The sequence below is a fragment of the Schistocerca cancellata genome, chromosome 1 (genome assembly GCF_023864275.1).
Source record: "Schistocerca cancellata isolate TAMUIC-IGC-003103 chromosome 1, iqSchCanc2.1, whole genome shotgun sequence".
Classification (NCBI taxonomy): Eukaryota; Metazoa; Arthropoda; class Insecta; order Orthoptera; family Acrididae; genus Schistocerca; species Schistocerca cancellata.
In genome coordinates, this window is record NC_064626.1 from 1,163,153,923 (window position 1) to 1,163,180,715 (window position 26,793).

A 26,793-nucleotide genomic window follows, 5' to 3' on the forward strand; every position below is an offset into this window, starting at 1 on the left:
TTACTGCATTAACTTCCATTTTTCTACATTTAGAGCAAGCTGCCATTCAACATATCAAATAGAAATTTTGTGTGAGTCATCCTTTATCCTTCTACATTCAGTCAACGACTATACTTTCCCATATACAACAGTGTCATCAGGAAACAATTGCAGATTGCTGCTTTCACCATGTGTCAGATCACTTACGTATGTAGAGAATAATAGCGCTCCTATCACATTTTTCCCGGCCACTTCTGAAGACACCGTTCCCTCTGATGACCACTCGCCTTCGAGGGCAACTTCCTGGGGTCTATTACTTAAAATCCTTCGAACCATTCATATAGCTGGAAAGTTGTTCAGTATGCTTGGATATTCATTAATAGTCTCCAGTGGGGTGTAAAACACTCCAGAAATTTAGGATATGGAATCTGCCCGTTGCACTTCATCCCTGGTTCACAGTGTATCTTGTGAGAAAAGGGCAAGCTGAGTGTGTTGGTTTGTAGACAGAAGCTTTTTTTCTCAAGGAAATATTTGACCTTACAATATGCTCACGAATTCTAAAGCATATAGATTTTAGGAGTACTGGTCTCTAATTCTGCAACTCATAAACAGGTAGCAATGTACATAAACAACCCAGGTGTTATATCACGAAGATCATTAGGCTTGAGTAATTGTACTCCTACGTTTCTTGTTGAGAATTATTTATTTCATTAACAGTGCAGAGTAACCCACCGCCTTGAAATGTAAGGTGGGTCGGATGCTTCTGAATGTAATAGGAAAGATTTCTCATTGTTACAATCTTATTGGTATATAGTTGTTAATGCTTTTTTTAATAATATAAAGAACGTAATATACCAAGATTTCTCTAAGGTTACAGAGAATTGAATGCTTAACAATTGTTAAAATGGTTCCATATAATTTGTTACTACCTAGTTGATAAGAATATAATTTATATAATGCAAATGTCAAAGAAAAATAAAAAAAGGAAACGTAACACAATTAGCGTGGCGAAAATAATTTGTAGTATTTAGAGGGAAGTGATATGCTGTATTTGCATGTGTAATACAGTCTAAGTAGCATGTTGGTTAATAATGGCCTATTTCTACCTATTTCGGACGAGAAGTTTTGGGTACAACCTTGGGCTATTATCATCTGAAATGGTTTGTGCTAATGTATGTTGAACAGGTTATACAAATTAAATGCTGATTGAGCACTTAATACATGGAAGACATAAATTTTAGCTTTACATGAGAAATACACTTATGTTTATACCTTGTTAGTAGAAACAGAATATAGTTCATTGCTACTTGAATGCATTATTCCTTAAACAACTTTATTCATTTCTGATATATAAAGTTCATTGATTGTAATTTGAATAGAAATGAGAATATACTTCTGTCTGCACACAATAAGACGAGCAATACGTTACTGCTTGTGTGCAGTATACTTTAAACACTATGCAGGGTGTCATTGGGGAGGAGGAGCCTCGGAATAAAAGTCCTTCGAGCCTTCTCCTCCCAAGCGACATTACCTTATTACTACAGTCTTAGAATGTGGTACCGGTGTTTATTGCTGCTACTTCTTGAGAATACTGTAAAGCACTCTGTGTCTTTACTGTTATCACTCTGAGCCTCTACGATAATGTTGGAAGCTGAAGCCATGAATTAAAGTTTGCGCCACGATTTTCTTGCTCCCGAGGCAGGAATGGTGACCATTACACCACCGCTGCGCTATGGTCAATATTGCTGCACGAACTACCCAAGTCGAATGCCCTCTCCAACACAAACTTCAGTTCATATCTCCAGCTTATTTGTCCCTTGCATTGTCACCATTACCACGGCTCTCCGACAATGGAATAGCACCCCAGCATTGGACGTAATGGGGAAGTCACGTATTACATGTGATCGTACAAATCTTATAATTAAATTTTCCCCGAGACATTTAAGTCTCATTTTTGTCTACGGTGATGTTGCAAGCTGAAGATGTGAATTAAAATTTGTGCCGCGGCTGGGGTTTGAACGCGGGTTTTCTGGCTTATCGGGCAGCAATACTGACCAGTACACAACCGCAGCACTATGCCGAATACTGCCGTGGAAATTTAATACAAGACTTCCCCATTACGTCCAATCCTGGGGTGCTATTCCAATGTCGCAGAGTCCTGGTAATAGTGACAATGTAAGGCGCAAATAAGTTGAAGATGTGATTTGAGGTTTGTGTTGGGGAGAGCATTTGATTTCGGTATTTCACGCAGCAATGTTGACCTTAGTGTGGCGGTGATATAATGGTGAACAGTTCCGTCGCGTAAGCAAGAACACGAATTCTTTACAGACGAATGGAAAAACTGGTCGAAGCCGACCTCGGGGAAGATCAGTTTGGATACCGTAGAAATATTGTAATATGTGAGACAATACTGACCCTACGACTTATGTTAGAAAATAGATTAAGGAAAGGCAAACCCACGTTTCTAGCATTTGTACACTTAGAGAAAGGTTTTGACAATGTTGACTGGAATACTATCTTTCAAATTCTGAGGGTGGCAGGGGCAAAATACAGGGAGCGAAACGCTATTTAGAATTTGTACAGAAACCAGATGGCAGTTATAAGAGTCGAGGGGCATGAAAGGGAAGCAGTGGTTGGAAAGGGAGTGAGATAGGGTTGTAGCCTATCCCCGATGTTGTTCAATCTGTATATTGAGCAAGCAGTAAAGGAAACAAAAGAAAAATTTGGAGTAGGAATTAAAATGCATTTAGAAGAAATAAAAACTTTGAGGTTCGCCGATGACATTGCAATTCTGTCAGAGACAGCAAAGGACTTGGAAGAGCAGCTGAACGGAATGGACAGGGTCTTGAAAGCAGGATATAATATGAACATCGACAAAAGCAAAACGATAATAATGGAATGTAGTCGAATTGAATCGGGTGATGCTGCAGGAATTAGATTAGGAAATGAGACGCTAAAGGAGGAAATGAATTTTGCTATTTGGGGAGCAAAATGACTGATGATGGTCGAAGTAGAGAGGATATAAAATGTAGATTGGCAAAGGCAAGGAAAGCATTTCGGATGAAGAGAAATTTGTTAACATCGACTATAGATTTAAGTGTCAAGAAGTCGTTTCTGAAAGTATTTATGTGGAGTGTAGCCATGTATGGGAGTGAAACGTGGACGATAAATAGTTTAGACAAGAAGAGAATAGAAGCTTTCGAAATGTGGTGCTACAGAAGAATGCTGAAGATTAGATGGGTAGATCACATAACTAATGAGGAGGTGTTGAATAGGATTGGGGAGAAGAGAAGTTTGCGGCACAGCTTGACTAGAAGAAGGGATCGGTTGGTAGGACATGTTCTGAGGCATCAAGGGATCACCAATTTAGTACTGGAGGGCAGAGTGGAGGGTAAAAATCGTAGAGGGAGACCAAGAGATGAATACACTAAGCAGATTCAGAAAGATGTAGGCTGCAGTAGGTACTGGGAGATGAAGAAGCTTGCACAGGACAGAGTAGCATGGAGAGCTGCATCAAACCAGTCTCAGGACTGAAGACCACAACAACAACAATCTTATATCCTCCTTTCAAGACAATGTCCATTCTGTTCAGCTGCTCTTCCAAGTCCTTTGCTGTCTCTGACAAAATTACAATGTCATCGGCGAAGCTCAAAGTTTTTAATTCTTCTCCATGGATTTTAGTACCCACTCCGAATTTTTCTTCTGTTTCCTTTACTGCTTGCTCAGTTATCCAACATTATCGTGGATAAAGATGAGACTGGAATGTCTCGGGGAAAATTTAATTACAAGATTTCTACGAAGTCATGGCCTCTTTCAAGTGCGCCGGCCGGAGTGGCCGAGCGGTTCTAGGCGCTTCAGTCTGGAACCGCGCGACCGCTACGCTCGCAGGTTCGAATCCTGCCTCGGGCATGGATGTGTGTGATGTCCTTCGGTTAGTTAGGTTTAAGTAGTTCAAAGTTCTAGGGGACTGATGACCACAGAAGTTAAGTCCCATAGTGCTCAGAGCCATTTGAACCATTTTTCTTTCAAGTGCGGTGTTCCTTCTTCGTTTACCAGTTGGTTACTTGTCAGTACAATTGAGTTCACGGTCCTCACACAACAAGTGTCTCGTCGGCTGTGACCGGCAGGCAAGCCGGAGCCGGCGGTGCGGTGGCTGCTGGAGGGCCGCGTGCTGGACGAGGAGAGCGAGCAGCGGTCGGGCCACGTGGTGGACAACCGGCTGGCGCTGCGCGGCGTCTCCAGGCGGCTGCTCGGCGCCGCCCTCACCTGCCGAGCCTCCAACACGGCGCTCGCCGACCCCCGCCAGACCTCCGTCACTCTGGACCTGCTGCGTGAGTAGCGGCTGCACACTTCACCACAGAGACTCGCTGGAACTGACAAAGAGGAGTGGACATCTCTCAAAAGGGCTGTCAGTGTGTAATAGCAACACCAGTCGCCTTGTCTTAAACGACAATCGATGCTAACGTTGTACATTGTGTAATGCTATTATCATGGCATGGTTTTTGGCCATCTAAAAGCGTAATTACGACGCCGAGAAGATCAGTAATAGGGCGAGGCCAACTCTACTGCCATGACTACATCGCCGCCATGTTAACAGCCACTGCAAATGACTCCACGAATACCAACAGCCTTCCACGAAATTGTTTATATTTATCATTCTGTAAATGGACCACGTATTTGTGAGATTTGCTTGATTTTAATAATAACCTTGGTGTTTCTAAAAACTCTTACATCCCTGAGTATCCCAAATCACAAACTTGGACAGGAATCATATCCTAGTGAATTTAATTCCGAGTGTCCTAATATATTATGGAAAGACTTATTTGGCAGCTGTAAAAGCAGTTGTGATTGCTTTCTAATGTGTGGTGTTACAGTGTTTAAAGTTCAGTTTTATAGTTTGAGAAATACTCCATTTCCAGTGCAGTTTTAAATCAGTCTGCAGCTATTTTCTTAAACAATTTGCCTTTCTCGAAAAGCTGCCTGAAAATATTAAAGTTACTTTGAAATGAAAAAGATTATTAATTGTTGCATTTATACACTTTGACCCAAATTGTGAAGTTTTATCAGTGTTCATTTCGTGAGAAAGTGGTTGAATTTGAAATTAATGTTGTGTTCGCATTTGCACAGCCAGCTATATTTTGAATAGTTTGAAAGACTGCTTATCGAACCACATTTGTTATTTAAAGAGTTACAGTTTGTTGTGTTTTACATACTTAATAATGAAGCAAAGCAAAGGCTCCTTCAGAGCCAGTGTAGCTAGATTTCGATTCTGTTTAATTGCTTACAATCGAGCGTAAGAAAGAAATATTTACTGTGTTAGCTATTCTAATGCAAATTGGTTAAAGCATAGCCATGGATATCCTGTAATAAGCGCTGACGTTAAAGAGTATGATCATTATCAGACCCCATGATTTAAATTAGAATCGTTTCATACGCTTTCCTGTTTAGTAATGCTACTAGTCTTATATGTATTAGTGATTAGTTCCATAAACTGTTGCATATAGTTCATTTAAGGTTGCTGAGAGAGGTTTGTTATTTTTTGCTATCTCATTGGCTATTTGTTTATCTGATTCTCAAGATAGTAGTACAGTTGAAACTTCCTGGCAGATTAAAAATGTGTGCCGGATCGAGACTGGAATTCGGGAACTTTGCCTTTCGCGGGAAAGTGATCTGCCATCTGAGCTACCCAAGCACGACTCAGGACCCGTACTGACAGCTTCAATTCTGCCAGTACCTCGTCTGCTACCTTCCAAACTTCTCAGAAGCTCTGCGTACATAAATACAACCTTTAAGCTCTTCTGGTCTCAAAGCTCCAGCAATATGAGCCACAATTATCCGCTACTGCTAACGAGGTGTTAATCACGGCACTGCTCCGCCCAGACATATTACCCGTCAGAAAGGACGAGTTTCACATTGCTTGCCAACCACACCTTTTCTACTCCACCAGGCTACTTTCGTAGTTGCGGGGCTTCCCTCATCTTTTATAATCAAACCTAAATTCTCTAACTATGGACCAAGTCATTTACACTACATTATATAACAATCATTTGTTATTTAAACAACATCGTTCACATAACTGAAATACGTATGAATAGTCAAAGAATTTCGATGATAGATACAACACTCTACATAAGCAACACTACAAATTGACATGGAAATATCGATACAGATACACAATAGATCGAAAATAGGTGTTACAAGTACACTGAGGATAAAAAAAGAGTCATTGGCTAGCACTGAGCACACATACAAATGTCGGTAGTATCGCGTACTCAGGACACAAAAGGGCTATCATTTATACGCAGGTGATTCACATAAAAAGGTTTCCGACGTGATTGCGACCCCACGACGGGACTTAACACAGTTAGAACTTGGAATGGGAAATGGTACTAAACGTATGGGACATTACGTTTCGGAAATCGTTAGGGAATTCAACATTCCGCGATCCGCATTGTCTAGTGTGTACTGAGAATACCAAATTTTAGGCACTACCTCCCCTCACGGACAACGCAATGGCCGAAGACCTTCACTTAACGATAGAGAGCAGCGGCGTTTTGCGTAGAGTTTCAGTCGGAACGCATAAACAACACTACATGAAATAACAGCAGAAATCAATGTCGGACGTACGTACAACGAACATACCCGTTAGGACAGTGCGGCGAAATTAGACGACCGCCTCTCCCGGGTTCGTGACCATATCGGTTGGACACTAGACGACTAGAAAACTGTGCCCTGATCAGATGAGTCCCGATTTCAGGTGATAAGAGTTGATGGTATGGTCCGAGTGTGGCGTAGTCCCCACGAAGCGACGGATCCAGGCTGTTAACAAGGTACTGTGCAAGTTGGTGGTGGCTCCATAATGGTATGGGCTGTCTTTACCTGAAATGGACTGCGTCCTCTGCTCCAACTCAACCATCTGAGAGCATCTGAAGTCATTCAGGGACTTCAAGTTCCCAAAGAACGATGGAACTTTTGTGGATGAGAATGTACCTTGTCACGGGACCACGATTGTTCCGATTGGTTTGAAGAACATTCTGAACAGTCGAGCGAATGATTTGGCCACCCAGATCGTCCAACATGAATCCCATCGAACATTTATGTGACATAATCGAGAGGTCAGGTCGTATACAAGGTGCTGTAGCGACAAACACTTTCGCGATTATTACGGCTATAGACACAGCATGGCTCAATATTTCTACAAGGACTTAAAACTACTTTGTTCAGTCCACGCCATTCCAAGTTGCTGCCCTATGCTGGCAAAAGGAGGTCCGACACGATATTAAGAGTTACATCATAACTTATGACACTTCAGTGTATTCCGTAGTTGTGGTGTTATGTTGTCAGGATTGTTTGCATGCGTTGCATATAACTGTTTTGTGATTGGAAACATGGTCCACCTAGGCTGTATTACTCTTTTTATTACCTATGTCATTGGACAATTTTTTAAAAGTTTTATTTTTCTGGGGGTCCACAGCCTCAACGTGTTTTGTGAATGAAAACATGGTCCAAATAGGCTTTTATTTATTTATTTTTTTTTATTCCGCCAAGAGTCACATAATTAGTAAACAATCCATGTTATGCGAGCATACGAGTATGATAACAATATAAGTGTAGATTCCGCTAGCTCAAATATTTTGTAATTTGCGTTGTTGGTACGGTATTCATTAACTACTTTTACTTAGGAATTCAGGCAGTGTTCGTTTATTTGTACAGACAACTGAGAATGAGCGACTGGAGCACAGTATTGTATGGCAATGAATCGTAAACGGTGGGAAAACCTGAACACAAGACAATCGAAGCTTTCGAGAAGTGTTGTTACAGAAGATTTCTGAAAATTAGGTGGACTGATAATGCAAGGAATGAGGAGGGTTTGCGCAGACTCGGAGAGGAAAAGAATATGTGGAAAACACTGACAAGTAGAAGAAACAGGGTGATAGGACATTTGTTGAGACATGAGGGAATTACTTCCATGGTACTAGGGAGGCAAATATTTGAGGATATAGGGTTTAAGTGCTTCTCTAAGCTGTAAAGGTTATTGGAGGAGAGGAAGTCGTGGAGGGCTGCAAAAAACGAGTGAGAAGATGTCAAAAAAATCATTTATATATCAATCTGAATTTATTTACACTTTTCAGAAAAGCTGTTTCATTCAACGGACTTTGTCAGCCAAGAGCGTCAATAATAATTTTCGTACATAGTTAAGAACAGCGCCATGTCCTCTTATCAAATTCAGAGAAGGGAGAGATTATTGCGTCAGTCCCAAAATTCATATGTCACGAGGTAGGAGAGACTTCTTTACATGTATCTTTGGGTATAAAAAACGATACCAACAGTGAGCAGAAGAGACAGAGTCACATGTACATAACGAGAAGCTAGATACAGTTTAAGGACTTGATTCTCTTGTACACCAAAAGCAACAGTGTTTATTTAAAATAAAACCCGTAATTGACTGAACACTTGGTGTATACATTAGGTTGTGCTGTAGCACAGGTGTTTAAAGAGTAACAATCGTAATTCAGCTATATTACATATTTAATTAGGATAAAACTATCGAATTTAATAAAGTGTACCAGTGTCTAATGTATGTATTGTAACACTCCCCTACTTTAAATTCAGATAAGATATATGCATCTGAGTTGCATATGTTTCTAGAAAATTACGAAGCGTGATGCTTTATATTTTATTGCGGATGGAAACAGCCAGTTCTTTTTGAATTCATAACGCCATATGTTCAGTACTCAATGATAGAAATCAACTGATTCTGCTCTGTGCAGTGAAGCATCTTTAGGCTCTATTATGTAGCATTGTCAGTATTCCAAATGCAAATACAAACACATTAAATATGTTCACATGCTCCATTTAATAACTTCTAAATATCTGTGACTGAATTTTCACAAAACAAAGTCAGCAACAGCACTATTCTCATGCACTCAAATTTTTGTATTTTTTGCTTGCACTCATATGACCTAGACTTGACTTGCAATAGCACTCACTGATGCAGGCACTAGAGTATAAATATATTCTTAACGATCAAAACCATTGCGAGTATAGCTGGCAGTAATACTTTAGCGTGATTATAATTACAGAATAATTGGAACAGAGCACAGTGTACTTGAGAAATTATAAACATGGATTTTCTAGTGAGGATTAAGTAATTTACACTCTTTTAACTTGAAACTTTCATCGTGTTTTTGACAGTAAGAACTTAATAGATTTCAGTTAAACAGCTGATTACTTTCCCAAACATGTTACTAACACTTGGGCCAGAACTTTAATTCGTACAGTGTCGTGCTTTCGCTTCAATTTAGAATTACGAAATTAGTAGGAATACAACAGTGTTTAAATCATAAAGAAACGTTGGTTCTATAAACTTGATAAGGATAATAATTATGCTTGCATATTGAATGATGCCTGTCGTCTTTTAAATACTGCAAAGTATGGGTAAGATCAGCTACGAGAAATATCTCTTTACTGATTCCCTACGAACCAAGAATGACTCTGTAAGTACAGGCTACGTCTGATTGCTTGCAACAAGTACCAAACACAAAATTTCTGATTGGTGGGAAAAATTTATTTAAATATTAATTAATTAAACTGATAAAAAGGGGCCACCTCACAGATCATTTGATGATTTAATAAAACACCACTCCATATATTGGATATACAATAATGAGGATAAATTTCATTGAAACATTGCTAAGAAGAGGTGCAGACTGACTGATTTTAAGGATCCTGACTAGGGAGCTGAATGGCGCTGTGAGATGTAATAACAAAGAATTTAGCAATAATTCACATTTTTTTTTCTCATTAACAGTAACAAACACACACAGGAGTTAAAATATAGTTACTTGAGATGCTGGCACTTGTGTCGACACCTGGTACATTATACAGCGCAGCATCTGGACCAACACATGGGGGGCAAGACTGCTAAATTACTGGATATGTTATCGAGATCACACATACCACGTTCAGATTGCTCACTCACACAACGAAAGGTAGAATTTAGAAAAAGAAATTCCCTATTCCGCACGTAAGCTCACTAGGTCATAGCGCGACTGCTTTTAGCGGTCAGTTTCAGAGAACAAAGTCCATTTTAGAACGAAGTCCACTTCTAAAATTCCGTACACCTCCGTAATTTTGTAAATAACTTTACCAAATGAGAACACATCTACTCCATCATGAAACTGAGGCTTCAATTCGAACACGAGAGGTGTTTACGTCGAACTGGAGCCTCCTGGTGTACAAAGAAACACACGTGGTGCATCAGAGTATGGGCTACTAAGTCCATAGGAATGAAATAAAAGTTGGACGGTAAATTAAATAAAATTTAGCACAAGCATTCCACAAAGCACACGACACATTCATACATAGTACGCTAAACTAACTACAGCTGTACAACATGTGGTGGCATCACTTGTCCACGCCAAGTTACATTTGCACAAAATATCTCATCAAATAAACTGATTACTACTGGAATTAACACTTTTCCCTGGTTTCGACCAACTTTGTTGTAAGGGAGCGAAATCTGGGTGGATTCAGGTTACCTTATCAGTAAGGTTCAGGTTCCAGATATGAAAGTAGCTAGGATGATTGCAGGTACTAGTAGATGGGAACAATGGCAGGAGGGTGTCCACAATGAGGAAATCAAAGAAAAACTGGGAATGAACTCTATAGATGTAGCAGTCAGGGCGAACAGGCTTAGATGGTGGGGTCATGTTACACGCATGGGAGAAGCAAGGTTACCCAAGAGACTCATGGGTTCAGCAGTAGAGGGTAGGAGGAGTCTGGGTAGACCAAGGAGAAGGTAGCTGGATTCGGTTAAGAATGATTTTGAAGTAATAGGCTTAACATCAGAAGAGGCACCAATGTTAGCACTGAATGGGGGATCGTGGAGGAATTTTATTAAGGGGGACTATGCTCCAGACTGAACGCTGAAAGGCATATTCAGTCTTAGATGATGATGATGATGATGATGATGGTGATGATGATGATGATGATGATGATGTAAAGCAGTATTGGGATGTAGCCAAGCAGGTAAAGTGAAAAGAAAACTGAAATAGACATGTTACATCATGGCAGTGAGTATGTCATGTGGGATGAGCAGTGTGCTGTTGTTGCAGTGTCTCCACTGTGGGTGAGGTTGACAGTGCCACGTGACCCCCTGGAGGCGGGTCGCCGCTACACGCTGCGCTGCGAGGCGGCGGGTTCCAGGCCCCCCGCCACCATCTCCTGGTTCCGCGCTGGCAGGCACGTCGCCACCTCACAGGTCAGAACGCCTCTAGCACTACTACTACCAGTCCTAGACTGCCGGCCTTTGAAAAGGATAGGAAGTGACGAAATTTTACTTGTTGTACATGTACAGTGTAGCAGAAAGAGCACATGATTAAATTTGTGTGGATTTTTAATTTTACTCTTTCTCTTTTTCTCTTTTTTGTGGAGGGAGGGAGGAGGGGGCGATCAAGCACTTTATTAATTCGATGAGGCCTCTCACGAATTCCTCTCTTCTGCCAACCTCTTCTAGCCAAAGCAGTAGTTACACCCGGCTGGTCCCGGCTGAGGTTCGAGTCCTCCCTCGGGCATGGGTGTTTGATTGTTTGTCCTTAGGATACTTTAGAATAAGTAGTGTGTAAGCTTAGGGACTGATGACCTTAGCAGTTAAGTCCCATAAGATTTCACAACAATTTGAACATTTTTTAAGTACTTCACCTTACGTCCTCATTTGTTTGTTGGAGACACTCTAATCTCTTCCTCCCCTGAAGTTTTTGCCCTCTACGGTTCCCTGTAGTGCCATAGTGCTAGTCCATGATGCCATGCAGTGTCGTCCTGTTTTCTTGTTTTCCACATACTCCTTTCTTCGCCGACACTCCTCAGTCCTTGTCTTATCTGTTCACCTAATTTTCAACATTCTCTCAAACACTTCGATTCTTTTCTTTTTCCTATTTTACCTCTGTCCACGATTCACTACCATACAGTGGTGCGTTCCAAACGTACATTCTCAGAAATTTATTTCTGAAATCCTGGCAAAGGTTTAATACTAGAAAACTTCTCTTCGCCAGGAATGCCCTTTTTGCCAGTGCTAGTATGTTTTTTTTTATCTCATCCTTCCTCCAGCCGTCGTGCGATATCTTGCTTCAAAGGTAGCAAAATTCTTAACTTTGTCTGCTCGGGTCGCCAATTTTGATGCCAAGTTTACCACTAATCTCATTTTTGCTGCTCTTCATTAATTAGGTTTCAAAAAATGGCTCAAATGGGTCTGAGCACTATGGGACTTAACATCTGAAGTCGTCAGTCCCCTAGAACTTAGAACTACTTAAACCTAACTAACCTATGGACATCACTCACATCCATGCCCGAGGTAGGATTCGAACCTGCGACCGTAGCGATCGCGAGGTTCCAGACCGAAGCGCCTAGAACCGCTCGGCCACACCGGCCGGCAATTAGGTTTTCCTTCAGTGGACTGTCACTCCATATATTTTACTCACTACATTGTTCATTCTGTTCGACACTTCCTTTCATTCTTCTTCTCTTTCACTGAAATATCATTCTTGTGAAACAAAACTAGCTTATTATACTCATCAAGTAATGAGTGCTATCGGCAGGGGATGTCAAATTCATTCCATGTTTTTAGATTTCCAGACGGCTTTCGACACCGTTCCTCACAAGCGTCTTCTAATCAAACTGCGTGCCTGTGGAATATCGCCTCAGCTGTGTGACTGGATTCGTGATTTCCTGTCAGAAAGGTCTCAGTTCGTAGTAATAGACAGAAAGTCATCGAGTAAAACAGAAGTAATATCCGGCGTTTCCCAAGGAGGATCTCTGTTGATCCTAAACTATATTAACGAGCCGCCTTAGATTGTTTGCAGATGATGCTGTCTTTTACCGTCTTGTAAAGTCATGAGATGACCGAAACGAATTGCAAAATGATTTAGATAAGATATCTGTCTGGTGCGAAAAGTGTCAATTGACCCTGAATAAAGGAAAGTATGAAGTTATTCACATGATTACTAAAAGAAATCCGCTAAATTTCTATTGCGCAGTAAGTCACACAAATCTGAAGGGTGTAAATTCAACTAAAGACTTAGGGATTACAATTACAATTAACCAAAATTGGAACGATCACATAGATAATATTGTGGTAGAGCAAACCAAAGACTGCGATTCATTGGCAGAACACTTGGAAGGTGCAACAGATCTACTAAAGAGACTGCTTACACCACGCTTGTCCTCCCTATTCTGGAGTACTGCTGTGCGGTGTGGGATCCGCATCAGGTGGCAGTGACGATGAGATCGAAAAAGTTCAAAGAAGGGCAGCTCGTTTTGTATCATTGCGAAATAGGGGAGATAGTGCCACAGGCATGATACATGAATTGGAGTGGAAATCATTAAAACAAAGGCGTTTTTCGTAGCAACGGCATCTTCTCATGAAATTTCAATCACCAGTTTTCTCTTCTGATTGCGAAAAATTCCGTTAGCACCCACCTACAAAGGGAGAAATGATCATCACGGTGAAATAAGAGAAATAAGGGCTCTCACAGAAAAATTGTAAGTGCTCGTTTTTCCCGCGCGCCGTTCGAGGGTGGTATGGTAGAGAGACAGCTTGAAGGTGGTTCATTGAAGCCTCTGCCAGGCACTTAACTGTGAATAGCAGAGTTATCACGTAGATATAGATGTAGAAGGTCGCAATGTAATCAGCGAATTTTATCTTTGATGTCCTTTGACCTTAAACGTTTCTTTTATTTTCGTCACTCCTTTTTCGATGATTGAACGGAGGGACCAAAGGCTGCACCCCTGTCTTACAAAATATTTAATAGCCGTCCTTCTGGGTCTTCAAGCATTATTGTACCTCTTGGTTCTTCTAAATATTTTGCATGACCCTTCTTTTCCTACAGCTTACTCCTACTTTTCTAAGAGATTCGAAAATTTGGCATCATTCTCTATCGTCGAACTCTTTTCCAGGTAGACAAATCCTACGAATTTTTCCTTAGTCTTCTTCCCAGTATCAAACGTAATGTCTGAACCTCCTCTCTGATGCATTTACCTTCCCGAAAGCCAAAGTGAACGTCATCTAACAGATCCTCATTTCGCTTTTCCCTTTTTCTGTGTATTATTGTTGTTAGCAACTCTGATTCATGTGTGATGATTGAGAGCATACATTACACAAAATATAGTAAACACAGCTACGGACACGACAGAAATCGTAAACTATGGATACGTTACTCACTAAAATTATCGTAAGATACGTATCCAAATCATAATAGTACTGAAAGAGCAGTATCGATACCTTGAGCTATCGATACCTACCTTAGTTAAAAAGATAAACGCAACGTCTGAACCTCCCCTCTGGTGCCTTTACCTTCCCGAAAACCAAAGTGAACCTCATCTAACAGATCCTCAATTCGCTTTTCCATTATTCTGTGTATTATTGTTGTCAGCAACTTGGATTCATATGTGATAATTGAGAGCATACAGGACACAAAATTTAGTAAACACAGCTACGGACTCGACAGAAATCGTAAACTATCGATATATTACTCACGAAAATTATCGTCAGACACTATCCAAATCATAATAGTACTAAAAGAGTAGTATCGATACCTTGAGCTATCGATACTTACCTTAGTTAAAACGATTAGAGTACATACTCTCTATCAGCTCCAGTCTTTCGAGCTCTGTTTTTTAAAATCTGTTTGTAACAGTGAGAAACAATCGATTTTCACGAATTTTAAATAGGCTAAGAGGAGCAGTAAATCGAGCAATGTTTTTATTCACATGACATATCGCAATATTTAAAAATTTGGAATTTGAAATATGAAATTAAAGAGCACGTTATCAGAGAAGCAGCTGGCTGATACCCAAAAGAAATTAATTTAAATCTTATCTAAACTTCCCATTCTTCCTCAGTACAGTTACACGAAATCAATATTTTATCGTCCGCCTCTGGTAGCTGCGTGGTGCCGGCATGGTAACTCAGCGTGTTCGGTCAGAGTGTTAGCTGCTCTCTGTAATAAACTAAACTGGGTTAATGGATCAACGATGAACTGAAACGGCAGATGCAAAGAACGAAAAGGAACATAATGAGATTAAAAAAAAAGTGGTCAGTTTGACAGAATGTCAATCCTAAAGGCCCGGGTTCGATTCCCGACTAGGTCGGAGATTTTCTCCGCTCAGTCCTAATCATCAGCATTTCATCCCCATCGACGCGAAAGTAGCTGAAGTGGCGTCAAATCGAAGGACTTGCACCCAGTGAACGGTTTTCCCGACGGGAGGTCCTAGCCACACGATATTTTTATTAATATTTTATCCAATCGTTTCGCTGATAATCTGTTACTTGACTTAGAAAATACTTGCTTGGAGGACACTGATCTCGCTGGAATTATCGGGTAGTGGTTAGAAATCTTACACAACTGGGGGAATAAAACTTCCATGTCTCCCTAGTGCTCTAAAGGATTAGTGAGTCCTGGTGAGAAGGCTTGCTCCATCTTTTTGATCTGTCAGGGCAGGTTCGAAACAGGCGAGTGATCTCTTCTTTTGTTCCTTCCGTGGTATAATGACTTATAATAACTTCATTGTCATATATCCTTTGAGAGAAGAATTAATATCTGGTTCGCTGTGGCTGATGCAGTGGTAGCAACAACAATGTTTCTAATCTAAATCTACATCTACGTGACTACTCTGCAGTTCACACCTAATTTCTTAGCAGAGGGTACGCTGATGCAGTGGTAGCAACAACAATGTTTCTGATCTACATCTACATCTACGTGACTACTCTGCAATTCACACCTAATTTCTTAGCAGAGGGTACGCAGAACTGTTTTCAGATTACAGTATTTGAGAAAAATAAACACCTACATCTTTCTGTGCGAGGTTCTAATTCTCTCATCTTATTACGATGGTCATTTCTCTCTATGTAGGTAGGAATGAACAAAATATTTTCGCATTCCGATGAGAAAGTTGGTGATTGATATTTCGTGGAAAGAACTCCCTGCAATGAGAAACGTCGTTATCCTGATTTCCAACCGGACTCCAGTATCACATTCGTGACAATTTCACTCACATTTCGCGAAAATACCAACAGAGCTCCCCTTCTTCGGACTTTTTCAGTATCTCCCGTCAATCCTAGCACGCAGCTACACTCCACAAGGTGGGGGACAAGACTAGTATTGGCAGTCTCTTTCGTAAATTTGTTGCATCTTGTAAGTGTTTTGCTAATAAAACACAGTCTTCTCTTCGCCTTCAGCACAACCTTATCTATGTGGTTCCTCCAGTTCGTGCTGCAAAGAGGTCCTTTTCCTGATTCGGGGTAGAAAGTAGAGCTGTACAATCCTGCGTAATCGAGTGAACAGTATGGCTGTGCTTGTAGCGCGGGGCGTTGAGAATTGTCCTCATGAAACTTAGCGATGTAGTCATGGAATATTTCGTACCAGAGTAGCTCTAAATTTAAACGCAGATTGCTAGTAGGGTAAGCTGCTTTCATACTTGATCTCATCGAGTGAACAGTCCAGAATCTCACTATTGGGAACATCGTCAGGATGTGTGCATGTAACCAGTGGTAAGTGCCAAAAACGTGTGGCTAACAGTAGTAGATCCCGGCGGAGGTTCGAGTCCTCCCTCGGGCATGGGTGTGTGTGTTTGTCCTTAGGATAATTTAGGTTAAGTAGTGTGTAAGCTTAGGGACTGATGGCCTTAGCACTTATGTCCCATAAGATTTCACACACATTTGAACAGTAGTAACGTGTGCGGTTTTCATGCGATGTTAATGGCTTCCACGGACGGTTTGCGGAAGTACGAGGTTGATGTCAGTAACTACGGCTCAGGTAAAGATCCTGTACGCAAATGGCCTTCTGCAGATGTTGCTAATAAAGGAAATTTGAATAATTACTTAAGTAAGTAAACAACGTTAAGTCGTACCCCTTACCAATGTCCACGTGATTTACGCCAGTGTGATGACAGAAATGTTAAGGGACGTCCTTTACATCACATAATAGTTATTGACATATTGTACTTCAGTATTTCAAAACGTGGTAATGCAAATCGTAGTATCATTAATTGTAACAATTCGAATCTTTTAAATGTATATTTTTGAGAGGTTTTGCAGCTATGTATCGTTAATTCGCCCTGTAAATAAACAGTGTTAAGTGAATTTTAACCCATGTCAGGCAAATTCAGCCTGCAAGTAAGCAATATTAAGTACCCTTTGACGTCTTTTTAAGCAAACATTTTTGGATACAATTTAGAGTTTTGATACTATGGCGTAACTCCAGAAACATTTGAAAAAAAAACTGAATAAAAAATCGTAATGTATGTATTTGAACTACCTTATTTATGACATTTTGTTGAAACTTTACTCTGTAATTTCTCCAAACAACCGCCTTGTCTCTTACCATTATTTATAGCCGATATCTTCAATTGTTATTATGGCAGCTGCATCTGACATTGTGTAATCAAATTAGTTAGTTAGTTACTTGTTCCACTGATCAATCTCATGGCAACCGTTATGATGTGGAACGTGTCAAGCGAAAAACAAATGCACATATGAATTTTTAAAAATTTTTTAAAACTTAAATTTTATATTACCTACCCCATTACCTCAAATGGCACAAAATGCATATATTATACCTATAGATTTATTTATTCCTACACAAGAATTCAGATTGTTGCCAGCATCAGATATAGAAAAGGCATATGACCGGGTTCCTAGGAAGAAGTTATTGTCTGTTCTACGAGATTATGGAATAGGAGGCAAACTTTTGCAAGTAATTAAACATCTTTACATGGATAGTCAGGCAGCAGTTAGAGTTGACGGTAAATTGAGTTCATGGTTCAGAGTAGTTTCAGGGGTAAGACAAGGCTGCAACCTGTCTCCACTGTTTTTCATATTATTTATGGACCATATGTTGAAAACAATAGACTGGCTGGGTGAGATTAAGATATGTGAACACAAAATAAGCAGTCTTGCATATGCGGATGACTTAGTTGTGATGGCAGATTCGATTGCAAGTTTGCAAAGTAATATTTCAGAGCTAGATCAGAAATATAAGGACTATGGTATGAAGATTAGCCTCTCCAAAACGAAAGTAATGTCAGTGGGAAAGAAATATAAATGGATTGAGTGCCAAATAGGAGGAACAAAGTTAGAACAGGTGGACGGTTTCAAGTACTTAGGATGCATATTCTCACAGGATGGCAACATAGTGAAAGAACTGGAAGCGAGGTGTAGCAAAGCTAATGCAGTGAGCGCTCAGCTACGATCTACTCTCTTCTGCAAGAAGGAAGTCAGTACCAAGACTAAGTTATCTGTGCACCGTTCAATCTTTCGACCAACTTTGTTGTATGGGAGCGAAAGCTGGGTGGATTCAGGTTACCTTATCAACAAGGTTGAGGTTACGGATATGAAAGCAGCTAGGATGATTGCAGGTACTAGTAGATGGGAACAATGGCAGGAGGGTGTCCACAATGAGGAAATCAAAGAAAAACTGGGAATGAACTCTATAGATGTAGCAGTCAGGGCGAACAGGCTTAGATGGTGGGGTCATGTTACACGCATGGGAGAAGCAAGGTTACCCAAGAGACTCATGGGTTCAGCAATAGAGGGTAGGAGGAGTCGGGGAAGACCAAGGAGAAGGTACCTGCATTCGGTTAAGAATGATTTTGAAGTAATAGGTTTAACATCAGAAGAGGCACCAACGTTAGCACTGAATAGGTGATCATGGAGGAATTTTATAAGGGGGGCTATGCTCCAGTCTGAACGCTGAAAGGCATAATCAGTCTTAAATGATGATGATGATGGTGATGATGATGACACGAGAATTCATCTATGGTATAGAAGGAGTTGTCAAGGAGATATGATTTCAATTTATTCATGAAAATATTGCTGCTGTCCGTTGGAAATTTTATTTCATCTAGTAATTTATCGAAAAGTTTTACAGCAGCGTATTTTACCCCTTTCTGTGCCAAAGACAGGTTAAGTAGAGGTCAGTGTAAGTCTTTCTTTCTTCTCGTATTATAATCATGAATGTCACAGTTGTTTTTAAACTGGCCCATGTTGTTCAGAACAAATTTTGTTACTGCGTAAATGTACTATGAGGCTGTTGTAAGAATTCCTAACCTTTTAAAGAGATGCCTACGAGATGTCCGACCATGAGCCACACCCATTTTTCTAACCACTTTCTTTTGAGCAGTGAATACTTTTTACCTAAGTGTTGAGTTACTCCAAAATATTGCTTGTTACCATTTCCCAGTACCCCATCTCATTTTCCTCCCTTATCCTACATTATTCCAAATTCACGTTTTCTACTTCAGCCTGAAGGGCACAAATCTTTCTCTTATGTTCAGCGATTTTTCTGTCCTTTCTACATAATCTACATTGTCAAGGAAGAGCCTCATTATATTATTTGTCACATATGGTTTGATAGAAAAGTTTACACAAAAATTTACAGAAAATTTACACAAAAGCAGAGAATAACATGGCACAAGATCACTGAAGTTTTGTAGCATGCACTAACACGTAATTAAAAGCTAATGTACACAAACTTTTAAACTTGCTTTCGAAAGTTCTAATTAACTACCTAAACTCTGTATGACAGGCACGATTTAATTTAACTTTGAACTTTGAAGTCTAGTCAAAAAAATAAAGATCTACCCTCGCCCGAAATTTGCGCCTAAAATGTAAAAAAAAAAAAAAAAAAAAAAAAAAAAAACTAATGACTATACTCTTCGCACTTTGCGTTAGCAAAATTCCTACACGTTTTTGAACAATTTCTGATCCAGTGGAATTCAGCACCAAATTCAACGTAGCTGAACGATGATAATTATGATTTCAGAAACTCAGAGCAACATTCATGTCAACGCACAAGTTCCACCATTTGTATGAGTGCCCGTCACCTATTACAGTGAAGATCGTCTAATTGGATTTGCAGATCTAAAAGCTGCTTGCGTTGTTAATTATTTTGATATAGCTGACACACACACACACACACACACACACACACACACACACACGCACGCGCGCGCGCGCACGCACGCATCACTTGATAAATAAGTCGAAAAATATAGTTCAGAAATACAATGAAGTGATTAGCTACCAAGTAACAAAGATAGAGGACAATGTGTACGGTTGTAGAATTTGTAAATACCATTTCGAAATATTTGACACCCACTATAACTACTCGCAGTTATTATAAGTGCCGTGGCGATCATTCTCGCTTCAGCTCACATGTAGGTGCTAAAAACCATGTTGCCATTTGCCATAAGCGCCCTTCACGTATTTCAGTAAAGCTGCTGTAATTGCATTTACCACTCCATTACTTGCCGATCAATGGATTCAGTAAGAAGCACACATCACAGTCTTCATATGTCAGCTCAGTTATCTATCATCTTTGGTAGCCATTTTCGGACTTCATCGTGTTGTTGCACAAGAAGTAACGTAGGAAGACAACTTGCGTATATGCATCTGGTCAATGTTCAGGGACAGGATAGGAACGATCATTAGAAGTAAAGAAGTGTTGTAAACATGAGCTCTAAAAGGCATACCTTAAGAGCTATAAGCACATGCTCATCTTCGCTAATGCGAAACATGTCTTCATCTTCATCTACAACTACGTGATTACTCTGCTATTCACAATAAAGCGCCTGACAGAGGATTCAATGAACCACCTTCATGCTGTCTCTCTACTGTTCCACTTTCGAACGACGTGCGGGAAAAATGAGCACTTAAATTTTTCTCTGCAAGCCCTGATTTTTCTTATTTTAGCGTGATAATTAATTTCTCCCTATGTGTGGTGTGCGTACTGTAAGACCTTCGGTACACAGAACATCAGATTATTTGACTTCTCGCTCTAGCGAAGTAGGCGATTGTCAGCAATATGTCTCGTGGTCTTATCGTGGCGTGTTTATCTTCTGCCGTTAGGTCAGACGATAGAAATGCCACTTGCAGGCTTAGAGTAGCAGATTGACGGTGACCAACTTTAAACAGAACTTGATTAATTTTCACACACATATATTAAATTAATAATACACATAAACCTCACTTAGCTTGATTCTGGATGCTATTTACAATTTATAATCTTAAGTTCGTTTGGTCTTGGTATGTTAATCTTATTCTCACATATCTCTGATACTTAACAAAGTGTCTATACATTTCTCTTCATGGCTATGTACAGGAATATGATAATCTTATTAGGCGCAGACTGAAACTTGACTACAGACAAATGCAGACTAATGCAGACTGACTAATTGGAGGTCTGTACACTAGTTATAATACCTCGAGCGTTCAGGTATCACTGCGTGAGTGTCATCCGTGAGGAGAAAAGGTTCTACATTAGCAGCAATCTCATTGGCTGCGTTACACATTAATACCCGGATCGGCGGAAGCAGAATTTGGTCCGTCTCTAAGACAGCGCCATCTCGTAGTGCGGAGGCGGACGAGCGCTGCGCCTGCGCTGTTGTGCTTAGCGGGGCGCGCTCTATTGGGAAAGTTGTGTACTCATTGACTATGCGGAACTATGTACACAACACTATGTAAGTTGATGCAAACAGAATGTTTTCACATTCGGAGGAGAAAACTGGTGATTGAAATTTCATTCGAAGATCCTGCCACAACGAAAAACGCCTTTGCTTTAATGATTGCCACTCCAATTCACGTATCATGTCTATGGCACTATCTCCCCTATTTCGCGATAATACAAAACGAGCTGACCTTCTTTGCTCTTTTTCGATGTCATCCGTCAGTCCCACCTGATGCGGATCTCACACCGCACAGCAATACTCCAGAATAGGGTGGACAAGTGGGGTGTAAGCAGTCTCTTTGGTAGACCTGTTGCACCTTCTAAATGTTCTGCCAATGTCTCGCAGTCTTTGGTTTGCTCTACCCACAATATTATCTATGTGATCGTTCCAATTTAGGTTATTTGTAATTGTAATCCCTAAGTATTTAGTTGAATTTACAGTCTTCAGCTTTGTATGACTTATCACGTAATCGAAATTTAGCTGATTTCTTTTAGTACTCATGTGAATAACTTCGCACTTTTCTTTTGTGAGGGTCTATTCCCACTTTTCGCACCATATATATATCTTATCTAAATCATTTTGCAATTCTTTTTGGTCATCTGATGACTTTACAAGACGGTAAATGACAGCATCATCTGCAAACAGTCTAAGAGGGCTACTCAGATTGCCTCATATGTCGTTAATATAGATCAGGAACAATAGAGGGCCTATAACACTTCGTTGGGGAACGCCGGATATTACTTTTGTTTTACTCGATGACTTTCCGTCTATTACTACGAACTGTGACCCTTCCGACAGAAAATCATGAATCCAGTCGCACAACTGAGGCGATATGCCATATGTACGCACTGAACAAGCGCTGACAGCTCTTAAGGCATGTATTTCAGAGCCCGTGTTGACTGGACATTGGGTTTTTTGATTTGCTCCATACTACCTCCACCGAAAATCGGGAACCAAACTTGTAGCAGATGAGATTTGTTCCGTAGCATCGAAGATGAAGTAGTACTCGTAAATCTTAACCCTTGCCTTGAAAAACCGGTGTTTGGGTGAATGTTGAAATGTAGTCAGTTACTTCATATTTTAAAATTCTGAAAAAATATTCATCATTTAAATGACTTACTCGACCAACATCCGTATATGTTTTAAATTTTTCAGAGTGAATGTAACCTTCCCAATGAATTTCGTACTCAGTATTTTCGCGCCGGCCGGTGTGGCAGAGCGTTTCTAGGCGCTACAGTCTGGAACCGCGCGACCGCTATGGTCGCAGGTTCGAATCCTGCCTCGGGCATGGATGTGTGTGATGTCCTTAGGTTAGTTACGTTTAAGTAGTTCTAAGTTCTAGGGGACTGATGACCTCAGAAGTTAAGTCCCATAGTGCTCAGAGCCATTTGAACATAGCCTTATTTTCGCATTTTATCTCGTGAGTAAAAGTGAAAGACGTTCCTGAAAGTGCGTTGTACTGCTGAGAGTGTGCTAAAAGTATGTCTTTAAAAAGGGTGTTGTTGATGTAGCTCAAGAATAAGTAGCGAATTTATGCTTCTTCAATTTTTTTTAGTTGGGACGTATAGCAACGCCTCCCCCCTCCCCCCCCCCCCCCTTTTTAATGCATGTCTTGAAAAACGCACTAATCGATGCAAGGTCGGCGCAGCTGTATTCTGTAAAAGAGGACAGACAAGCGTAGTGTACACAGTCTCCTTAGTAGATGTGTTACATTTTCTAAGATCCTGCCAATAAAACGCTGTATTTGGTTAGTCTTCCCCACAACATTTTCTATGCGTTCCTTCCTATTTAATTGGTTCGTAATTGTAATTCCTAGGTATTTAGTTGATTTACGGCTGACTGATCGATCGTGTAACAGAAGTTTAGCGAATTCCTTTTGGCACTCATATGGATGACCTCACACTTTTCGTTATTTACGGTGAATTGCCAATTTTCGCACCCTACACATATGTTTCCCAAGCCGTTTTGCAATTTGTTGTGATCTTTTGATGACTTTACTAGTCAATCAACGACAGCGTCATCTGCAAACAGCCTAAGGCGACTGCTCAGGCTTTCTCCCAAGTCGTTCATATAGATAAGGAACAGCAAAGGGCCTATAACACTACCTTGGGGAACGCTGGAAATCACTTCTGTTTTTCCCATTGAAGGTGATCGCAGTCCTTTGGGGTGCAGCACGACTCAGATTTTGCTCTTGTGTGCAGATTGTAAAGACCAAGGATCGTTCAAAACAATTCAACGAAATTGAAACATGATCTGGAGCAGGAAAGGGTTTTTATGTATTTTCATTGCTCTTCCTGTGGCGCTATGATGCGTGAATAAAGCGGTAGGTGGTCCTTCGCATGGCTTCTTTCGTTCAGATAAAAAGACATTATGGCGACCACTTCTTTACGAGAAGCCTACTGAAATACTGACTGTATCAACTCGCAAGTATCCGTGGGTCACTGACGGTTTAGGACGTTCAGAATATAAGACCGGACTAAATATCTTCTGGCTGCTATCGGCTGTGAACTTGTAAAAGCGACAGTCAGTAACATTCCATAATTGATGTTGGGATATTAAATACGGACTTGATAGATATTTTACTTTTTTCGAGACTATAAATCAATTTAACGGAAAGGTTGTGAACATGTAAAAGCGACAGTCAGTAACATTCTGTAATTGATGTTGGGATATTAAATACGGACTTGATAGACATTTTACTTTTTTAGAGACTATAAATCAATTTAACGGAAATTTTAGACATTTTTTTTTCAAACGATTCATGCAAGGATACCGAACGCTAGATAGTTTAATTAACTTTCAGCTACTGCACATGGACTGAAGTTATGTAGCCTTTACATAGTGGTGATTTAGTCGATTTTTCGTCAACGCTGGTGTCGTCAGCTAAACCAGGATCTACCATCGCAGAGTGAAGGGGCGGACAACCTGAAACCTACCCAGGTGGGTGGACTGATTATTTAAAAGACAGTGAGAGACCAACCCGCACCGCCACAACATCAAAAGAAGGGACGAAATATGGGTAGGAGGGCCTTTGACGAGAATCTCATCGGGTAACACGACCACGGTGACGTTGGGAAGAATTCTGGTAAAACGCGATATCATTAGCCGATACGATGTCATTAACCCACTTTACACCGAGCATAAAGTTCCGAGCTGTGGCCTTTTCTTCGGAAGTTGCCGAGCCCGGCGATGGCGGCAATGCTTTAGCATCATTACAGAGAGTGATTGCAGGCGCCTTTGAGCCAAATTTCAAACTTAAATGAGGGATGCAGAGGCAATTACAGGCTTTGTAATAAATAATCTTTTAATTCTGTTTCACAGCGTATTTACAGGGTGACAGTTATTGAACTATATGAAATAAAATCGTCATAACTTCTGAACGGTTTGCGTTAGGACGTTCAAACTGCACAGTTGGCCGGGGGGCATGACCTGGATTCGCATGCGCTGTATGGTTTGGTTTAGCGACGAAGTCCACTTTCATTTGGATGGGCTCATCATTAAGCAAAATTGGCGCATTTGGGGACAGAGAATCCGCATTTCGCGATCGAGAAGTCTCTTCACAGTCAACGGGTGACTGTGTGGTGAGCAATGTCCAGTCACTGAATAATGGGTGCGATATTCCTTGATGGCAAGGTGACTAGCGAACAGTACGTGAATGTTTTGGAAGATGATTTCACCCCCATTACTCAAAGTGACGAGGAGCACTTTGGGGATTGCATTCTCACTCTGGGCCTTGATTGGCCGCCATATTCTCCGGATTGAACACATGCGACCTCTTTTTTAGGGGCTATATTAAAGACAAGGTGTACAGAAAGAACCCCAAAACCATTGCTGAGCTGGAAACAGCCATTCAGGAGATCATCTACAGTGTCGATTTTCCGACACTTCAGCGGGTCATGCAAAATTTCGCTATTTATCTGCGCCACATCGTCACCAATGATGGCAGGCATGTCGAACATGTCATAACGTAAATCCGAACATAGTGACGAAGTGACGTTTACATGTTGAATAAAGTGTGTGCACGCCGTAGTTTGTAACTAATTTACGTTTTTTCTTCATACAGCCGGCCGAAGTGGCCGTGCGGTTAAAGGCGCTGCAGTCTGGAACCGCAAGACCGCTACGGTCGCAGGTTCGAATCCTGCCTCGGGCATGGATGTTTGTGCTGTCCTTAGGTTAGTTAGGTTTAACTAGTTCTAAGTTCTAGGGGACTAATGACCTTAGCAGTTGAGTCCCATAGTGCTCAGAGCCATTTGAACCATTTTTCTTCATACAGTTCATTACTTGTCACTCTGTAAAAAGCTGGTAGCCTGAGATGAAAACCTTGCTTTGAAGTGCCTTGCCAAAGAAGTCGCACAGTCTCGGGCGCCTTGTCACGGTTCGTGCGGCTCCCCCGTCGGTGGTTCGAGTCCTTCCTCGGGCGTGGGTGGGTGAGGTGTCCTTAGCGTAAGTTAGTTTAAGGTAGATTAAGTACTGTGTAAGCCTAGGAAGCGATGACTTCAGCGGTTTGGTCCCATGAGACCTTACCACCTACCACTTGCTTTGAAGTGTAGTTTAGTTTGTTCATTAATGTTATTGCTAATGATGTATACATAACCTGAACTTACTCTTTCCACCCATTTCGCTAAGAGAATCGTTTACGTGATCTATGGCACATGCGACTATATACACTGAAGTGACAAAGAAACTGGTATAGGCATGCGTATTCAAATATAGAGATAAGTAAACAGGCATACTACGGCGCTGCGGTCGGCAACGCGTTTATTAGACAACAAGTGTCTCCGGCGCAGTTGTTAGATCGCTTACTGCTGCTAAAATGACAGGTTATCAAGATTTAAGTGAGTTTGAACGTGGTGTTATAGTTGGCAGAAGAGCGATGGGACACAGCATCTCCGAAGTAGCGATGATGTGGGGATTTTCCCATAGAACCATTTCACGAGTGTACCGTGAATATCAGTAATCCGATTAAACATCAGATCTCCGACATCACTGTGGCCGGAAAAAAGTTCCTGCAAGAACGGGACCGACAGCGACTGAAGAGAATCGTTCAACGTGAGAGAAGTGCAACCTTTACGTAAATTGCTGCAGATTTCAGTGCTGGGCCATCAACAAGTGTCAGCGTGCGAACCATTCAATGAAACATAATCGATATGGGCTTTCGGAGGCGAAGGCCTACTCGTGTACCTTTGATGACTGCACGACACAAAGCTTTACGCCTCGCCTGGGCCCGTCAATACCGACACTGGACTGTTGATGACTGGAAGCATGTTGCCTGGTCGGACGAGTCTCGTTTCAAATTGTATCGAGCCGATGGAC

General features: G+C 40.9%; 1 protein-coding gene across 1 annotated transcript in view; it reads left to right on the forward strand.

Annotated features, from left to right (window-relative positions):
* The window catches only part of LOC126138248 (nephrin-like), a 179,966-nt gene that overhangs the window by 62,990 nt on the left and 90,183 nt on the right, over positions 1 to 26,793 (forward strand). The window contains exons 5-6 of the mRNA XM_049915219.1: positions 4,107 to 4,310; positions 11,097 to 11,242. Of these exons, the coding sequence (XP_049771176.1) occupies positions 4,107 to 4,310; positions 11,097 to 11,242 (350 nt within the window). The remainder of the gene's footprint in view (positions 1 to 4,106; positions 4,311 to 11,096; positions 11,243 to 26,793) is intronic.